The sequence below is a fragment of the Labrus mixtus genome, unplaced genomic scaffold, assembly GCF_963584025.1.
Source record: "Labrus mixtus unplaced genomic scaffold, fLabMix1.1 SCAFFOLD_195, whole genome shotgun sequence".
Classification (NCBI taxonomy): domain Eukaryota; kingdom Metazoa; phylum Chordata; class Actinopteri; order Labriformes; family Labridae; genus Labrus; species Labrus mixtus.
In genome coordinates this window covers 12,501-30,000 of record NW_026870213.1, presented here as the reverse complement: position 1 = coordinate 30,000, position 17,500 = coordinate 12,501, and the positions used below count along the sequence as shown (strand labels likewise).

The 17,500-nt window shown below is 43.4% G+C and overlaps 1 protein-coding gene and 1 long non-coding RNA gene across 5 annotated transcripts in view; one reads left to right on the top strand and one right to left on the bottom strand.

Annotated features, from left to right (window-relative positions):
* Window positions 1–4,509: 4,509 nt before the first annotated feature.
* On the top strand, window positions 4,510–5,168 carry LOC132967027 (uncharacterized). 2 transcript variants are annotated; one of them, XR_009670586.1, is made up of 3 exons: window positions 4,510–4,609; window positions 4,850–4,911; window positions 4,994–5,167. It is a non-coding gene; the product is annotated as an uncharacterized LOC132967027 (long non-coding RNA). The 2 variants fall into 2 exon arrangements; XR_009670585.1 differs by lacking the exon at window positions 4,510–4,609 and adding an exon at window positions 4,672–4,780 and having other exon boundaries at window positions 4,847–4,911; window positions 4,994–5,168.
* Window positions 5,169–5,661: 493 nt separating this feature from the next.
* LOC132967025 (transferrin receptor protein 2-like) overlaps window positions 5,662–17,500 on the bottom strand; it is a 23,962-nt gene continuing 12,123 nt past the window's right edge. For all 3 annotated transcript variants that reach the window (XM_061033935.1, XM_061033934.1, XM_061033936.1), the window contains one exon: window positions 5,662–5,959. In XM_061033935.1, the coding sequence (XP_060889918.1) occupies window positions 5,883–5,959 (77 nt within the window). In that variant the 3' untranslated portion in view covers window positions 5,662–5,882. The remainder of the gene's footprint in view (window positions 5,960–17,500) is intronic.

Here is a 17,500-nt window from a genome sequence, read left to right as displayed (position 1 = left end):
ATAATAAAATAATCATATTTATTGATGATGTAATATCATCTCACACACACACACACACACACACAGGTAAACCTTTCGTCGTAATTTTCTCTTTGAGCACTGACAAAAACACTTTGTAAAACCTATAAATCATATCTTAATATATTTATTATCCTGTGACACACACAGACACACACACACACACACACACACACACACACACACACACACACACACACACACACACACACACACACACACACACAGACACAAAGTTCAGAGGAGGCTTGTTGTATAATGAAATAATTAGTTATAAATTCAATGATTGAAATATTGAATAAATTCCTTATAAAAGCTGAATGTGTTGATTTTAAACTTCTCTTGTCTCTTTGTGAACATCATTTGGACAAGAGGGATCCCCTCGACCTCTTCCAGCGTCACGGTCTCATCCAAACGGCGCCAGAGTATTTGTACGACTCGGACAGTGTTCTCTCTCTCTCTGGGGTAAAAATATGACTGAAGATCTGTTTTTCACGTTTCTGTTCTATTAGACAGAACGAACAATTAACGTTACAGAAATTATATTTTAAAACAACACTGAAGTGTCGCCACCCCTCAGTATCTTTATAGCGTCTGTGGTCTGCAGATGTGTCTGCTCTATAAAACGTTAAGTCTCAGACGGGTGGGTGGCGGTGACTGGGTTATTAAAAACACCCTCCCTCCATCTTGCTGTCTAACCGCAGCGACCACAGAGCGAGGTCTGTGATGTCACGCTGCGTCCTGCCTGTCCTGCGATGTGATTGGTGGCTTCATGAGGTCAGAAGGGTTTAAATAAGAGGCCGTCCTTTGAATCTGTTACTACGGTGACCACATTGTCACAGTGGCTGGATCGACCACGGCAGCAGAACCCGGTGAGTACTCAAACTTTTAGAACTGTTTCAGGGAGTTTATGTTCTAGCCTAAATGTAAAAGTACTGAAATACAAATACTCCTGCAGATACACTGACCGAACATTAACTGACCTTCTGACTGCACGAGCAGGGCTGGAATTGCAGGTAAAATTGAATAAAATACAGCTGTGTGTGTTTCAGTGTCAGGGTTCGATCAGCACGTAAAGATCATTGTGTGTTCTAAGAGTAGAATAATAATAATGTGGTTACTTTATGAATCCTGAGCAGGATTCTCAAAGTTACAGAAGCTTCAATCACAGTCACAATTAGACTCAAGACAAGACATCTTATATACAAGAATAGGCGTTTTAAAACTGACTAAAACAAACAAAATGTAAATAAAAGTGATCCAAGAAATGTGATAAACATATTCAGTGTGCAAAGTTTTGGTTTTGAAATGTTTAAAAATCTAAAAACCTCGGGATAAATTAGGGCTGCCAAAGGATTTTCACTTAACCTCCGTAGTTAAAGGCACAGTGTGAAGATTCAACCACCAGGGGGCTCTCAATCAATGAAATAACAAAAGATGATGAATCATGGGAGTGATTCTCTCTGCTGTTAGCTCCGAAAACACCAATTTACACTTTTCAGGAGTTCCACTTCAGTGTCTCTCTCTGTGTAAGAAACCCAGTTCAGGTTAAAGATTCACTGAAGACATTTTCATTATCTTACTTTGTAATTGATACCGTCTTGGGCTAAGAGTGCTTTACTTCCTGTTTGGATAAAAACCTGCTTTGCTTTTTAAAAGAACAAAAGGAACATCTGGTAGATTGAAGGTTAGAACATTAGCTTAACAACAGAATAAATTACTAACAGATTGAGAAGCAAATAAAACAGCTCAAAGGAACGGCAACAAAGGTAAATGTGTGATGTCATAAGGTCAATGTGTGATGTCATAAGGTCAATGTGTGATGTCATGAGGTCAATGTGTGATGTCATGAGGTGGATATTACTTTGGACTCGTCAGCGGAGACATTCAAAGGAGCAAAGGTCTCGTTACACGGTGCGCCCAAAGGGACAAAATATGTTAATTCAGACCTTAATGTCATCGCTATTGATGTTTTAATGCTGACATCCCTAAAATGAAAATAATAGAAATATATAATGAAAAATAACATGTTCACATGTATGAATATAAACACAGTGTTTCTAAAAACGTCCTCTCTCTCCTCTTCCTCAGTGATGATGAAGGTCTCTCTGATCGTCTTGTGTTTACTGAGCCTCAGTCTGAGCATGCCAGTAAGTATGGCAACCCACTAACCAGCCAACAAATCAATCAATCAATCAATCAATCAATCAATCAATCAATCAATCAATCAATCAATCAATCAACCAGCCAACCAGCCAACAAATCAATCAATCAATCAATCAATCAATCAATCAATCAACCAGCCAACAAATCAATCAATCAATCAATCAATCAATCAATCAATCAATCAATCAATCAATCAATCAACCAGCCAACAAATCAATCAACCAACCAACCAACCAACCAACTAACCGACCAACCAACCAACCAACCGAACAAGGCTGCTGTCCACAGCTGCTGTCCAGCTGACCTTTACTTCCTGTCCGCTGTACGCCCAGCTGTTCTTTAGAAACCAACTCGTACAATCTTTACTCAGAATCCCACATTTGAAAAAGAACTCTTCTTCGTTGTGTTTGATTGGTTTGGCTTGAACTGTTGGCTATACTGCTCAACACTGCCTCCACGATTTCAGGTGGTACTACAACGTCCGCTCATTATCAGTTAGCTTCCAGTAGTTTGTCTTTTTGTTCTTGTGTGCATGAATGTCATTTGTAGCTTTCATCAGCATGTTAGCATCTTTTATATACAAAACATTTTAAGATTGTTATCAGAACTTTTTTAGTTTTAAGTCAGTTTTAGCATTTAGCATACTGTTTCCAGGTAACCTGCTCAGTTTGATGTGTTTACTGTCAACAACCAGACTTCCTGTTTCAGGTGTGGTTTGTTTGTTTGTTTCAGATCCACAGAAGAAGAGTGACGAGGTCAGTCAGCTCAGAAGGAGAGGAGGTCAGTGCGACCATGAGAGCTTTTTTTCCACCCACAGACGATTAAAACTACCACCAGCTGAGGCTGATGGGTAATGTAGTGCTGACGACCGTCCTCTTAACGATACCTGAAACTGTTTATGTTTCGTCACAGAGCGATTCCAACGAAACCAGCAATGAAGAGGAGGACGAAGAAGGAGGGAGGGAAAGAGGAGACGCTTATAAAGAGGAGGAGGAACAAAAAAATAATGAAGGAAAAAAAGATCAAGAGCAGAGAGAAGGAAGAGGAGACATAGAGGAAGACAAACTTGAGAAAAGAGAGGAGGGTGAGGAGGAGGAGGAAGAAGGAGAGAAAGAAGGAGGAGGAGAGATGGAAAGAGGAGAAGATGAGAATGAGGAAGAGGACAGAAAGAAAGATAGGGACGGACAGAGAGAAGGAGATAGAGAGGAAGAGGAGGGAGATAGCGAGGAAGAGGAGGAGGAGGGGGATAGACAAGCAGAGGAAGGGGGAGGAGGACAAGAGAAGAGGGATGATGACAAAGATGAAGAGGAAAAAGGGGAAGGAGAAGAAGATGAGGAAGGAGAGAATGATGAAAAACAAGATGAGGAAGAAGGAGAGGAGGATGGTGAGAAAGGTGGTGAGCAGGAGGAGGAGGAGGCAAAAAGGGAAAGGAGTGAGGAGGAGGAGGAGGGAGGAGGAGGTGAAAAAGATGAAGAAGAGGATGGAAATGGAAAGGAAAATAGCAGGGGTAAGGAAGAGGATGATGATGAGACAGGAGAAGAAGGGGGAAGAGGTGAGACAGGAAGAGAGACAGGAAGAGGTGAGACAGGAGGAGATGAGTCGGGAGGACAGACAGACGGAGAGACAGGAGATGTGGGAAGAGGTGAGACAGGAGAAGGGATAGGAGGTGACACAGGAAGTGAGACAGGAGGAGAGACAGGAGGACAGACAGGAGGAGAGACAGGAGGAGTTGAGTCAGGAGGAGAGACAGGAGGAGGAGAGACAGGAGGACAGACAGGAGGAGAGACAGGAGTTGAGACAGGAGGTGAGACAGCAGGAGTTGAGACAGGGGGTGAGACAGGAGGAGAAACAGGAGGAGGAGAGACAGGAGGTGAGACAGGAGGAGGAGAGACAGGAGGAGAAACAGGAGGAGGAGAGACAGGAGGTGAGACAGGAGGAGTTGAGACAGGAGGTGAGACAGGAGGAGGAGAGACAGGAGGAGAGACAGGAGGAGGAGAGACAGGAGGAGAGACAGTAGGAGTTGAGACAGGAAGTGAGACAGGAGGAGGAGAGACAGGAGGAGAAACAGGAGGAGGAGAGACAGGAGGTGAGACAGGAGGAGTTGAGACAGGAGGTGAGACAGGAGGAGGAGAGACAGGAGGAGAAACAGGAGGAGGAGAGACAGGAGGAGAGACAGTAGGAGTTGAGACAGGAAGTGAGACAGGAGGAGGAGAGACAGGAGGAGAAACAGGAGGAGGAGAGACAGGAGGTGAGACAGGAGGAGTTGAGACAGGAAGTGAGACAGGAGGAGGAGAGACAGGAGGAGGAGAGACAGGAGGTGAGACAGGAGGTGAGACAGGAGGAGTTGAGACAGGAAGTGAGACAGGAGGAGGAGAGACAGGAGGAGAAACAGGAGGAGGAGAGACAGGAGGTGAGACAGGAGGAGGTGAGACAGGAGGAGTTGAGACAGGAGGTGAGACAGGAGGAGTTGAGACAGGAGGTGAGACAGGAGGAGGAAAGACAGGAGGTGAGACAGGAGGTGAGACAGGAGGAGTTGAGACAGGAGGTGAGACAGGAGGAGGAAAGACAGGAGGTGAGACAGGAGGTGAGACAGGAGGTGAGACAGGAGGAGTTGAGACAGGAGGAGAGACAGGAGGTGAGACAGGAAGTGAGACAGGAGGAGGAGAAACAGGAGGAAATGGAACAGCGTCTCCATCTTTTAATGAACGGGAGAAAGTCCTTGTTTAGGTGAGAAACCTAAGTTCAGACTGAGGTCACAGCGTCCCCTTATGGACACTGGTAGCACTGACATGCATTTTCTGTCTTTCAGGTAACATGATTCCTCAGGGCCAATCACAGGACAGGAAAATCTTCAGTGGACGAGGCGTGTCATTGGTCGATCCTTTTGTTTTTCTTTTCAAGTTTAAAATGTAATTATGCTTATACCTGTTTGTAGTTCCTTCAGAATAAAAGCCCTTTTGTCCTTTAATTTATAGCAGTCATTTCTTCCACCACGTCACGGTCCTCCTCAGTTTGCTCAGGCGTCATGACGACGAGTTCAGGTGTGTCCAGGTGAAAAACGGAGCCGTTTACTGTGTGCGGTTCTGTTTGATTATTAAATGAAAGTATAGTGAATTAAACGCAGACTGTGAACACAACGCAGAGGGAACACCCGCCATTAAAAATCTGTCTGGCAGCTCGTTAAGGAGATTTAAGGAGCTGCTGATGATGTCACTGATGATGTCACTGATGATGTCACTCTATGTTCGACTGAAGCACAGAGAAAAAAGACGACTAGTCACAGAAATACTTTAATGGTGAGGTGTTATATTAAATCTGTTCAGAGCACTGATCATTCACTCATTACTCCTCTGACAGGTGTGGTTGTTAAACACCTGTCTGCTCCTACAGGTGAGTTTGAACATTAATCTGTACATCAGCGTTACCTGCATGAGCATTCTGTATACCCCATGAACCAAAACATAACAATCAGCTGAATCAGCATTATTATTGTTTTTATTATTAGAAATGGTGTACTGTGTCACTGTGTGTACGTGTGTGTGTTGTGGATGCTCCACACGTCTCCGTTCAGGGCGTTGGCGGCGCCCTGCAGTGTCCAGACGAAGAAGGCGAGCTGTCGTCTGAAGCGCTTCTCGTCAAAGCGTTCGGGGTCAGAGGTCAGCAGGGCCAGGTGCTCGACGAGCGCACTCAGGGTGTGATCACCACGGCCATGGATCACGTGACGGAAGGGCGTCTCCACCGCAGAGACGTACTGAGACAGGAAGTAGTATTCCACCTAACGGCAGAAACAGGAAGTTACCTGTTTTATTCTGATGACTGACAGGTAGAGTCAGGCTGAGATAAAAATACACTCATACAAGTCATCACTGAGACACAGCTCAACACACACACACACACACACACACACACACACACACACACACACACTCAACTACATATTTACACCTCATACCCTCATGATACAGGTATTGTAGCTGTGTTTATACCCTCATGATACAGGTATTGTAGCTGTGTTTGTACCCTCATGATGAAGGTGTTGTAGCTGTGTTTGTACCCTCATGATGAAGGTGTTGTAGCTGTGTTTGTACCCTCATGATGAAGGTGTTGTAGCTGTGTTTGTACCCTCATAATGAAGGTGTTGTAGCTGTGTTTGTACCCTCATGATGAAGGTGTTGTAGCTGTGTTTGTACCCTCATGATACAGGTATTGTAGCTGTGTTTGTACCCTCATGATGCAGGTGTTGTAGCTGTGTTTGTACCCTCATGATACAGGTATTGTAGCTGTGTTTGTACCCTCATGATGCAGGTGTTGTAGCTGTGTTTGTACCCTCATGATACAGGTATTGTAGCTGTGTTTGTACCCTCATGATACAGGTATTGTAGCTGTGTTTGTACCCTCATGATGAAGGTGTTGTAGCTGTGTTTGTACCCTCATGATACAGGTGTTGTAGCTGTGTTTGTACCCTCATGATACAGGTGTTGTAGCTGTGTTTGTACCCTCATGATACAGGTGTTGTAGCTGTGTTTGTACCCTCATGATGAAGGTGTTGTAGCTGTGTTTGTACCCTCATGATGAAGGTGTTGTAGCTGTGTTTGTACCCTCATGATGAAGGTGTTGTAGCTGTGTTTGTACCCTCATGATGAAGGTGTTGTAGCTGTGTTTGTACCCTCATGATGAAGGTGTTGTAGCTGTGTTTATACCCTCATGATACAGGTGTTGTAGCTGTGTTTGTACCCTCATGATACAGGTGTTGTAGCTGTGTTTATACCCTCATGATACAGGTGTTGTAGCTGTGTTTGTATCCTCATGATACAGGTGTTGTAGCTGTGTTTGTACCCTCATGATGAAGGTGTTGTAGCTGTGTTTATACCCTCATGATGAAGGTGTTGTAGCTGTGTTTATACCCTCATGATGAAGGTGTTGTAGCTGTGTTTGTACCCTCATGATGAAGGTGTTGTAGCTGTGTTTGTACCCTCATGATACAGGTGTTGTAGCTGTGTTTGTACCCTCATAATACAGGTGTTGTAGCTATGTTTATACCCTCATGATGAAGGTGTTGTAGCTGTGTTTGTACCCTCATGATACAGGTGTTGTAGCTGTGTTTATACCCTCATGATGAAGGTGTTGTAGCTGTGTTTATACCCTCATGATACAGGTGTTGTAGCTGTGTTTATACCCTCATGATGAAGGTGTTGTAGCTGTGTTTATACCCTCATGATACAGGTGTTGTAGCTGTGTTTGTATCCTCATGATACAGGTGTTGTAGCTGTGTTTGTACCCTCATGATGAAGGTGTTGTAGCTGTGTTTATACCCTCATGATGAAGGTGTTGTAGCTGTGTTTGTACCCTCATGATGAAGGTGTTGTAGCTGTGTTTATACCCTCATGATAAAGGTGTTGTAGCTGTGTTTATACCCTCATCATACAGGTGTTGTAGCTGTGTTTGTACCCTCATGATACAGGTGTTGTAGCTGTGTTTGTACCCTCATGATGAAGGTGTTGTAGCTGTGTTTATACCCTCATGATAAAGGTGTTGTAGCTGTGTTTATACCCTCATCATACAGGTGTTGTAGCTGTGTTTGTACCCTCATGATACAGGTGTTGTAGCTGTGTTTGTACCCTCATGATACAGGTGTTGTAGCTGTGTTTGTACCCTCATGATACAGGTGTTGTAGCTGTGTTTATACCCTCATGATGAAGGTGTTGTAGCTGTGTTTGTACCCTTATGATGAAGGTGTTGTAGCTGTGTTTGTACCCTCATGATACAGGTGTTGTAGCTGTGTTTGTACCCTCATGATACAGGTGTTGTAGCTGTGTTTATACCCTCATGATGAAGGTGTTGTAGCTGTGTTTGTACCCTCATGATGAAGGTGTTGTAGCTGTGTTTATACCCTCATGATGAAGGTGTTGTAGCTGTGTTTGTACCCTCATGATACGGGTGTTGTAGCTGTGTTTGTACCCTCATGATACGGGTGTTGTAGCTGTGTTTGTACCCTCATGATGCGGGTGTTGTAGCTGTGTTTGTACCCTCATGATACAGGTGTTGTAGCTGTGTTTATACCCTCATGATACAGGTGTTGTAGCTGTGTTTATACCCTCATGATGAAGGTGTTGTAGCTGTGTTTATACCCTCATGATACAGGTGTTGTAGCTGTGTTTGTATCCTCATGATACAGGTGTTGTAGCTGTGTTTGTACCCTCATGATGAAGGTGTTGTAGCTGTGTTTATACCCTCATGATGAAGGTGTTGTAGCTGTGTTTATACCCTCATGATGAAGGTGTTGTAGCTGTGTTTAAACCCTCATCATACAGGTGTTGTAGCTGTGTTTGTACCCTCATGATACAGGTGTTGTAGCTGTGTTTGTACCCTCATGATGCAGGTGTTGTAGCTGTGTTTGTACCCTCATGATGAAGGTGTTGTAGCTGTGTTTATACCCTCATGATGAAGGTGTTGTAGCTGTGTTTGTACCCTCATGATGAAGGTGTTGTAGCTGTGTTTATACCCTCATGATGAAGGTGTTGTAGCTGTGTTTGTACCCTCATGATGAAGGTGTTGTAGCTGTGTTTGTACCCTCATGATACAGGTGTTGTAGCTGTGTTTGTACCCTCATGATACAGGTGTTGTAGCTGTGTTTATACCCTCATAATGAAGGTGTTGTAGCTGTGTTTGTACCCTTATGATGAAGGTGTTGTAGCTGTGTTTGTACCCTCATGATACAGGTGTTGTAGCTGTGTTTGTACCCTCATGATACAGGTGTTGTAGCTGTGTTTGTACCCTCATGATGAAGGTGTTGTAGCTGTGTTTGTACCCTCATGATGAAGGTGTTGTAGCTGTGTTTGTACCCTCATGATGAAGGTGTTGTAGCTGTGTTTGTACCCTCATGATGAAGGTGTTGTAGCTGTGTTTGTACCCTCATGATGAAGGTGTTGTAGCTGTGTTTGTACCCTCATGATACAGGTGTTGTAGCTATGTTTATACCCTCATGATGAAGGTGTTGTAGCTGTGTTTGTACCCTCATGATACAGGTGTTGTAGCTGTGTTTATACCCTCATGATGAAGGTGTTGTAGCTGTGTTTATACCCTCATGATACAGGTGTTGTAGCTGTGTTTATACCCTCATGATGAAGGTGTTGTAGCTGTGTTTATACCCTCATGATACAGGTGTTGTAGCTGTGTTTGTATCCTCATGATACAGGTGTTGTAGCTGTGTTTGTACCCTCATGATGAAGGTGTTGTAGCTGTGTTTATACCCTCATGATGAAGGTGTTGTAGCTGTGTTTATACCCTCATGATGAAGGTGTTGTAGCTGTGTTTATACCCTCATCATACAGGTGTTGTAGCTGTGTTTGTACCCTCATGATACAGGTGTTGTAGCTGTGTTTGTACCCTCATGATGCAGGTGTTGTAGCTGTGTTTGTACCCTCATGATGAAGGTGTTGTAGCTGTGTTTATACCCTCATGATGAAGGTGTTGTAGCTGTGTTTGTACCCTCATGATGAAGGTGTTGTAGCTGTGTTTATACCCTCATGATGAAGGTGTTGTAGCTGTGTTTTTACCCTCATGATGAAGGTGTTGTAGCTGTGTTTGTACCCTCATGATACAGGTGTTGTAGCTGTGTTTGTACCCTCATGATACAGGTATTGTAGCTGTGTTTATACCCTCATGATGAAGGTGTTGTAGCTGTGTTTGTACCCTCATGATGAAGGTGTTGTAGCTGTGTTTATACCCTCATGATGAAGGTGTTGTAGCTGTGTTTGTACCCTCATGATACAGGTGTTGTAGCTGTGTTTGTACCCTCATGATACAGGTGTTGTAGCTGTGTTTGTACCCTCATGATGCGGGTGTTGTAGCTGTGTTTGTACCCTCATGATACAGGTGTTGTAGCTGTGTTTATACCCTCATGATGAAGGTGTTGTAGCTGTGTTTATACCCTCATGATACAGGTGTTGTAGCTGTGTTTATACCCTCATGATGAAGGTGTTGTAGCTGTGTTTATACCCTCATGATACAGGTGTTGTAGCTGTGTTTGTATCCTCATGATACAGGTGTTGTAGCTGTGTTTGTACCCTCATGATGAAGGTGTTGTAGCTGTGTTTATACCCTCATGATGAAGGTGTTGTAGCTGTGTTTATACCCTCATGATTAAGGTGTTGTAGCTGTGTTTATACCCTCATCATACAGGTGTTGTAGCTGTGTTTGTACCCTCATGATACAGGTGTTGTAGCTGTGTTTGTACCCTCATGATGCAGGTGTTGTAGCTGTGTTTGTACCCTCATGATGAAGGTGTTGTAGCTGTGTTTATACCCTCATGATGAAGGTGTTGTAGCTGTGTTTGTACCCTCATGATGAAGGTGTTGTAGCTGTGTTTGTACCCTCATGATACAGGTGTTGTAGCCGTGTTTGTACCCTCATGATGAAGGTGTTGTAGCTGTGTTTGTACCCTCATGATGAAGGTGTTGTAGCTGTGTTTGTACCCTCATGATGAAGGTGTTGTAGCTGTGTTTATACCCTCATGATACAGGTGTTGTAGCTGTGTTTATACCCTCATGATACAGGTGTTGTAGCTGTGTTTATACCCTCATGATACAGGTGTTGTAGCTGTGTTTGTATCCTCATGATACAGGTGTTGTAGCTGTGTTTGTACCCTCATGATGAAGGTGTTGTAGCTGTGTTTATACCCTCATGATTAAGGTGTTGTAGCTGTGTTTATACCCTCATCATACAGGTGTTGTAGCTGTGTTTGTACCCTCATGATACAGGTGTTGTAGCTGTGTTTGTACCCTCATGATGCAGGTGTTGTAGCTGTGTTTGTACCCTCATGATGAAGGTGTTGTAGCTGTGTTTATACCCTCATGATGAAGGTGTTGTAGCTGTGTTTGTACCCTCATGATGAAGGTGTTGTAGCTGTGTTTGTACCCTCATGATACAGGTGTTGTAGCTGTGTTTATACCCTCATGATGAAGGTGTTGTAGCTGTGTTTATACCCTCATGATACAGGTGTTGTAGCTGTGTTTATACCCTCATGATGAAGGTGTTGTAGCTGTGTTTATACCCTCATGATACAGGTGTTGTAGCTGTGTTTGTATCCTCATGATACAGGTGTTGTAGCTGTGTTTGTACCCTCATGATGAAGGTGTTGTAGCTGTGTTTATACCCTCATGATGAAGGTGTTGTAGCTGTGTTTATACCCTCATGATGAAGGTGTTGTAGCTGTGTTTATACCCTCATCATACAGGTGTTGTAGCTGTGTTTGTACCCTCATGATACAGGTGTTGTAGCTGTGTTTGTACCCTCATGATGCAGGTGTTGTAGCTGTGTTTGTACCCTCATGATGAAGGTGTTGTAGCTGTGTTTATACCCTCATGATGAAGGTGTTGTAGCTGTGTTTGTACCCTCATGATGAAGGTGTTGTAGCTGTGTTTGTACCCTCATGATGAAGGTGTTGTAGCTGTGTTTGTACCCTCATGATGAAGGTGTTGTAGCTGTGTTTGTACCCTCATGATACAGGTGTTGTAGCTGTGTTTGTACCCTCATGATACAGGTGTTGTAGCTGTGTTTATACCCTCATCATACAGGTGTTGTAGCTGTGTTTGTACCCTCATGATACAGGTGTTGTAGCTGTGTTTGTACCCTCATGATGCAGGTGTTGTAGCTGTGTTTGTACCCTCATGATGAAGGTGTTGTAGCTGTGTTTATACCCTCATGATGAAGGTGTTGTAGCTGTGTTTGTACCCTCATGATGAAGGTGTTGTAGCTGTGTTTGTACCCTCATGATACAGGTGTTGTAGCCGTGTTTGTACCCTCATGATGAAGGTGTTGTAGCTGTGTTTGTACCCTCATGATGAAGGTGTTGTAGCTGTGTTTGTACCCTCATGATGAAGGTGTTGTAGCTGTGTTTATACCCTCATGATACAGGTGTTGTAGCTGTGTTTATACCCTCATGATACAGGTGTTGTAGCTGTGTTTATACCCTCATGATACAGGTGTTGTAGCTGTGTTTGTATCCTCATGATACAGGTGTTGTAGCTGTGTTTGTACCCTCATGATGAAGGTGTTGTAGCTGTGTTTATACCCTCATGATGAAGGTGTTGTAGCTGTGTTTATACCCTCATGATTAAGGTGTTGTAGCTGTGTTTATACCCTCATCATACAGGTGTTGTAGCTGTGTTTGTACCCTCATGATACAGGTGTTGTAGCTGTGTTTGTACCCTCATGATGCAGGTGTTGTAGCTGTGTTTGTACCCTCATGATGAAGGTGTTGTAGCTGTGTTTATACCCTCATGATGAAGGTGTTGTAGCTGTGTTTGTACCCTCATGATGAAGGTGTTGTAGCTGTGTTTGTACCCTCATGATACAAGTGTTGTAGCTGTGTTTATACCCTCATGATGAAGGTGTTGTAGCTGTGTTTATACCCTCATGATACAGGTGTTGTAGCTGTGTTTATACCCTCATGATGAAGGTGTTGTAGCTGTGTTTATACCCTCATGATACAGGTGTTGTAGCTGTGTTTGTATCCTCATGATACAGGTGTTGTAGCTGTGTTTGTACCCTCATGATGAAGGTGTTGTAGCTGTGTTTATACCCTCATGATGAAGGTGTTGTAGCTGTGTTTATACCCTCATGATACAGGTGTTGTAGCTGTGTTTATACCCTCATGATGAAGGTGTTGTAGCTGTGTTTATACCCTCATGATACAGGTGTTGTAGCTGTGTTTGTATCCTCATGATACAGGTGTTGTAGCTGTGTTTGTACCCTCATGATGAAGGTGTTGTAGCTGTGTTTATACCCTCATGATGAAGGTGTTGTAGCTGTGTTTATACCCTCATGATTAAGGTGTTGTAGCTGTGTTTGTACCCTCATGATGAAGGTGTTGTAGCTGTGTTTGTACCCTCATGATGAAGGTGTTGTAGCTGTGTTTGTACCCTCATGATGAAGGTGTTGTAGCTGTGTTTGTACCCTCATGATACAGGTGTTGTAGCTGTGTTTATACCCTCATGATGAAGGTGTTGTAGCTGTGTTTATACCCTCATGATACAGGTGTTGTAGCTGTGTTTGTATCCTCATGATACAGGTGTTGTAGCTGTGTTTGTACCCTCATGATGAAGGTGTTGTAGCTGTGTTTATACCCTCATGATGAAGGTGTTGTAGCTGTGTTTATACCCTCATGATGAAGGTGTTGTAGCTGTGTTTATACCCTCATCATACAGGTGTTGTAGCTGTGTTTGTACCCTCATGATACAGGTGTTGTAGCTGTGTTTGTACCCTCATGATGCAGGTGTTGTAGCTGTGTTTGTACCCTCATGATGAAGGTGTTGTAGCTGTGTTTATACCCTCATGATGAAGGTGTTGTAGCTGTGTTTGTACCCTCATGATGAAGGTGTTGTAGCTGTGTTTGTACCCTCATGATGAAGGTGTTGTAGCTGTGTTTGTACCCTCATGATGAAGGTGTTGTAGCTGTGTTTGTACCCTCATGATACAGGTGTTGTAGCTGTGTTTGTACCCTCATGATACAGGTGTTGTAGCTGTGTTTATACCCTCATCATACAGGTGTTGTAGCTGTGTTTGTACCCTCATGATACAGGTGTTGTAGCTGTGTTTGTACCCTCATGATGCAGGTGTTGTAGCTGTGTTTGTACCCTCATGATGAAGGTGTTGTAGCTGTGTTTATACCCTCATGATGAAGGTGTTGTAGCTGTGTTTGTACCCTCATGATGAAGGTGTTGTAGCTGTGTTTGTACCCTCATGATACAGGTGTTGTAGCCGTGTTTGTACCCTCATGATGAAGGTGTTGTAGCTGTGTTTGTACCCTCATGATGAAGGTGTTGTAGCTGTGTTTGTACCCTCATGATGAAGGTGTTGTAGCTGTGTTTATACCCTCATGATACAGGTGTTGTAGCTGTGTTTATACCCTCATGATACAGGTGTTGTAGCTGTGTTTATACCCTCATGATACAGGTGTTGTAGCTGTGTTTGTATCCTCATGATACAGGTGTTGTAGCTGTGTTTGTACCCTCATGATGAAGGTGTTGTAGCTGTGTTTATACCCTCATGATGAAGGTGTTGTAGCTGTGTTTATACCCTCATGATTAAGGTGTTGTAGCTGTGTTTATACCCTCATCATACAGGTGTTGTAGCTGTGTTTGTACCCTCATGATACAGGTGTTGTAGCTGTGTTTGTACCCTCATGATGCAGGTGTTGTAGCTGTGTTTGTACCCTCATGATGAAGGTGTTGTAGCTGTGTTTATACCCTCATGATGAAGGTGTTGTAGCTGTGTTTGTACCCTCATGATGAAGGTGTTGTAGCTGTGTTTGTACCCTCATGATACAAGTGTTGTAGCTGTGTTTATACCCTCATGATGAAGGTGTTGTAGCTGTGTTTATACCCTCATGATACAGGTGTTGTAGCTGTGTTTATACCCTCATGATGAAGGTGTTGTAGCTGTGTTTATACCCTCATGATACAGGTGTTGTAGCTGTGTTTGTATCCTCATGATACAGGTGTTGTAGCTGTGTTTGTACCCTCATGATGAAGGTGTTGTAGCTGTGTTTATACCCTCATGATGAAGGTGTTGTAGCTGTGTTTATACCCTCATGATACAGGTGTTGTAGCTGTGTTTATACCCTCATGATGAAGGTGTTGTAGCTGTGTTTATACCCTCATGATACAGGTGTTGTAGCTGTGTTTGTATCCTCATGATACAGGTGTTGTAGCTGTGTTTGTACCCTCATGATGAAGGTGTTGTAGCTGTGTTTATACCCTCATGATGAAGGTGTTGTAGCTGTGTTTATACCCTCATGATTAAGGTGTTGTAGCTGTGTTTGTACCCTCATGATGAAGGTGTTGTAGCTGTGTTTGTACCCTCATGATGAAGGTGTTGTAGCTGTGTTTGTACCCTCATGATGAAGGTGTTGTAGCTGTGTTTGTACCCTCATGATACAGGTGTTGTAGCTGTGTTTATACCCTCATGATGAAGGTGTTGTAGCTGTGTTTATACCCTCATCATACAGGTGTTGTAGCTGTGTTTGTACCCTCATGATACAGGTGTTGTAGCTGTGTTTGTACCCTCATGATGCAGGTGTTGTAGCTGTGTTTGTACCCTCATGATGAAGGTGTTGTAGCTGTGTTTATACCCTCATGATGAAGGTGTTGTAGCTGTGTTTGTACCCTCATGATGAAGGTGTTGTAGCTGTGTTTGTACCCTCATGATGAAGGTGTTGTAGCTGTGTTTATACCCTCATGATGAAGGTGTTGTAGCTGTGTTTGTACCCTCATGATGAAGGTGTTGTAGCTGTGTTTATACCCTCATGATGAAGGTGTTGTAGCTGTGTTTGTACCCTCATGATGAAGGTGTTGTAGCTGTGTTTGTACCCTCATGATACAGGTGTTGTAGCTGTGTTTGTACCCTCATGATACAGGTGTTGTAGCTGTGTTTATACCCTCATAATGAAGGTGTTGTAGCTGTGTTTGTACCCTTATGATGAAGGTGTTGTAGCTGTGTTTGTACCCTCATGATACAGGTGTTGTAGCTGTGTTTGTACCCTCATGATACAGGTGTTGTAGCTGTGTTTGTACCCTCATGATGAAGGTGTTGTAGCTGTGTTTGTACCCTCATGATGAAGGTGTTGTAGCTGTGTTTGTACCCTCATGATGAAGGTGTTGTAGCTGTGTTTGTACCCTCATGATACAGGTGTTGTAGCTGTGTTTGTACCCTCATGATGCGGGTGTTGTAGCTGTGTTTATACCCTCATGATACAGGTGTTGTAGCTGTGTTTATACCCTCATGATGAAGGTGTTGTAGCTGTGTTTATACCCTCATGATACAGGTGTTGTAGCTGTGTTTATACCCTCATGATGAAGGTGTTGTAGCTGTGTTTATACCCTCATGATACAGGTGTTGTAGCTGTGTTTGTATCCTCATGATACAGGTGTTGTAGCTGTGTTTGTACCCTCATGATGAAGGTGTTGTAGCTGTGTTTATACCCTCATGATGAAGGTGTTGTAGCTGTGTTTATACCCTCATGATTAAGGTGTTGTAGCTGTGTTTATACCCTCATCATACAGGTGTTGTAGCTGTGTTTGTACCCTCATGATACAGGTGTTGTAGCTGTGTTTGTACCCTCATGATGCAGGTGTTGTAGCCGTGTTTGTACCCTCATGATGAAGGTGTTGTAGCTGTGTTTATACCCTCATGATGAAGGTGTTGTAGCTGTGTTTGTACCCTCATGATGAAGGTGTTGTAGCTGTGTTTATACCCTCATGATACAGGTGTTGTAGCTGTGTTTATACCCTCATGATGAAGGTGTTGTAGCTGTGTTTGTACCCTCATGATGAAGGTGTTGTAGCTGTGTTTGTACCCTCATGATGAAGGTGTTGTAGCTGTGTTTATACCCTCATGATACAGGTGTTGTAGCTGTGTTTATACCCTCATGATACAGGTGTTATAGCTGTGTTTATACCCTCATGATACAGGTGTTGTAGCTGTGTTTGTATCCTCATGATACAGGTGTTGTAGCTGTGTTTGTACCCTCATGATGAAGGTGTTGTAGCTGTGTTTATACCCTCATGATTAAGGTGTTGTAGCTGTGTTTATACCCTCATCATACAGGTGTTGTAGCTGTGTTTGTACCCTCATGATACAGGTGTTGTAGCTGTGTTTGTACCCTCATGATGCAGGTGTTGTAGCTGTGTTTGTACCCTCATGATGAAGGTGTTGTAGCTGTGTTTATACCCTCATGATGAAGGTGTTGTAGCTGTGTTTGTACCCTCATGATGAAGGTGTTGTAGCTGTGTTTGTACCCTCATGATACAGGTGTTGTAGCTGTGTTTATACCCTCATGATGAAGGTGTTGTAGCTGTGTTTATACCCTCATGATACAGGTGTTGTAGCTGTGTTTATACCCTCATGATGAAGGTGTTGTAGCTGTGTTTATACCCTCATGATACAGGTGTTGTAGCTGTGTTTGTATCCTCATGATACAGGTGTTGTAGCTGTGTTTGTACCCTCATGATGAAGGTGTTGTAGCTGTGTTTATACCCTCATGATGAAGGTGTTGTAGCTGTGTTTATACCCTCATGATGAAGGTGTTGTAGCTGTGTTTATACCCTCATCATACAGGTGTTGTAGCTGTGTTTGTACCCTCATGATACAGGTGTTGTAGCTGTGTTTGTACCCTCATGATGCAGGTGTTGTAGCTGTGTTTGTACCCTCATGATGAAGGTGTTGTAGCTGTGTTTATACCCTCATGATGAAGGTGTTGTAGCTGTGTTTGTACCCTCATGATGAAGGTGTTGTAGCTGTGTTTGTACCCTCATGA